The sequence below is a fragment of the Brassica oleracea genome, chromosome C1, assembly GCF_000695525.1.
Source record: "Brassica oleracea var. oleracea cultivar TO1000 chromosome C1, BOL, whole genome shotgun sequence".
NCBI classification, from domain to species: Eukaryota; Viridiplantae; Streptophyta; class Magnoliopsida; order Brassicales; family Brassicaceae; genus Brassica; species Brassica oleracea.
In genome coordinates, this window is record NC_027748.1 from 20578974 (window position 1) to 20580428 (window position 1455).

At 41.6% G+C, this 1455-nt stretch overlaps 1 protein-coding gene across 1 annotated transcript; it reads right to left on the reverse strand.

The window, feature by feature from the left end:
* Positions 1-421: 421 nt before the first annotated feature.
* Positions 422-1207, reverse strand: LOC106294280 (protein CURVATURE THYLAKOID 1A, chloroplastic-like; the record flags this gene model as incomplete). The annotated part of the gene is given in 4 exon segments (XM_013729846.1): positions 422-453; positions 551-658; positions 735-841; positions 928-1207. Coding segments are annotated over 4 exon segments (404 nt in total), but the record flags the coding sequence as incomplete, so codon positions are not given.
* Between the last annotated feature and the right edge of the window lie 248 nt (positions 1208-1455).

A 1455-nucleotide genomic window follows, 5' to 3' on the forward strand; every position in this document is an offset into this window, starting at 1 on the left:
AATGTTCAAAAAATAGTTCCAACAATCCCCCACATGAATAGAAATGACTCTAGACACTAGACGACTTGACAGACTTGACTTCCTAGACAAGACTCGACCTTAGGGCTTTTGAGAGTACAAACGAAAAATCCACTGCATGATGAGTTGGTAGCAATTTTTCAGCCTTGAACCAGTCATTGTTAATAGCTATCGGATTTACTCGGCCAGGAGGTGGCCATGATGTCTTGAACCTCCAGGGCTTTTGTGTAAACCTAGACAATAGCTACAACACAGCTTCATTCTCTCACAGAATTAGGTTCTCTATTGTGTCCATTTTAGCCGTGAACAGTCTTGGTAATCATGAGTGAACTTGGAGAATATAGCCTTTCCTTCATTCTCCTAGAAACGGCCCCATTTCACACTCACAAGGTGATTTGTGTAGCCGAGACCAACAAGTTCCATAACTTTGGGAAGCTACACTCAAAACAAACAAACATCACTCGGGTCAAACCCATTACACTTTCTGATATCTACAACTAAAAGTTTTTTCTTAGAAAGATTGTATTGTTACCAGGGGAACAGAGTTGATGGCACCAACAACAATGGAAGATAACCAAACAGCAACAATGGCTCCTCCTCCATATATTATTACAGTCGACTTGTTCTCAAGACCATCCCACTGCACCGTAACTGATAATCAAAACAAAACGCAAAGCCAATCCAAGTCCAACTCAGTTCAAGCAATGGCTTCTTACCTTTTCCTTCAAGTCTGTGAAGAGTTCGTTGGTGTCAATGGACGTTGAGGTCTCATCTGATGAAGAAGCTCTCATCTTCATCAATTCACCCTTCTGCGAACCATTACCTGCGATTTAAACCGTACAAGATCTATTAAACCAAGATTATATTATAAACCGAGCTTAATTTTGAATTTAAACCACTATACCGAACCTGAAACTAGCTTCGGCGGAACAGTGAAAGAGGATCGGCCAAATGAGCGAGGAGGCAGCGGAGGAAGGTAAGGAACGGCGGAGAAGCTGGCGGAGACGGAGGTAACACGTGGAATCATCACTGCCACAGAGGACGAAGCTGCTACTGTCATCGCCATCGAAACACACCAGATAATCTATTCTTCTTCTTCTTCTTTAATTTCTCCACACTCGTTTTTCTTTTCAGCTGCGCTTTTTGACTAGACAAGGTTTCGTATAGCAACACGTGGATGTTCCTCGTGGTCTTATTGGTTGCTACTCTTATCTTTAGAAATCCAACTCAGTGGTGTTTATAGAATGCAAGGTTTAAGCCCCATTTATAATATGGATCCATTATAAAACCCATTGTATAATCCAACTCTTTTGTCGTATCCTCTCTATGTCTAGTCTAGGTGAGGGAACATAGAAAGAACATGCATACATGGAAAAAGGATCATTCAAACCGTTGATCTTGGCTTACGATAATTACGACTTCTGCGGATGATACGAG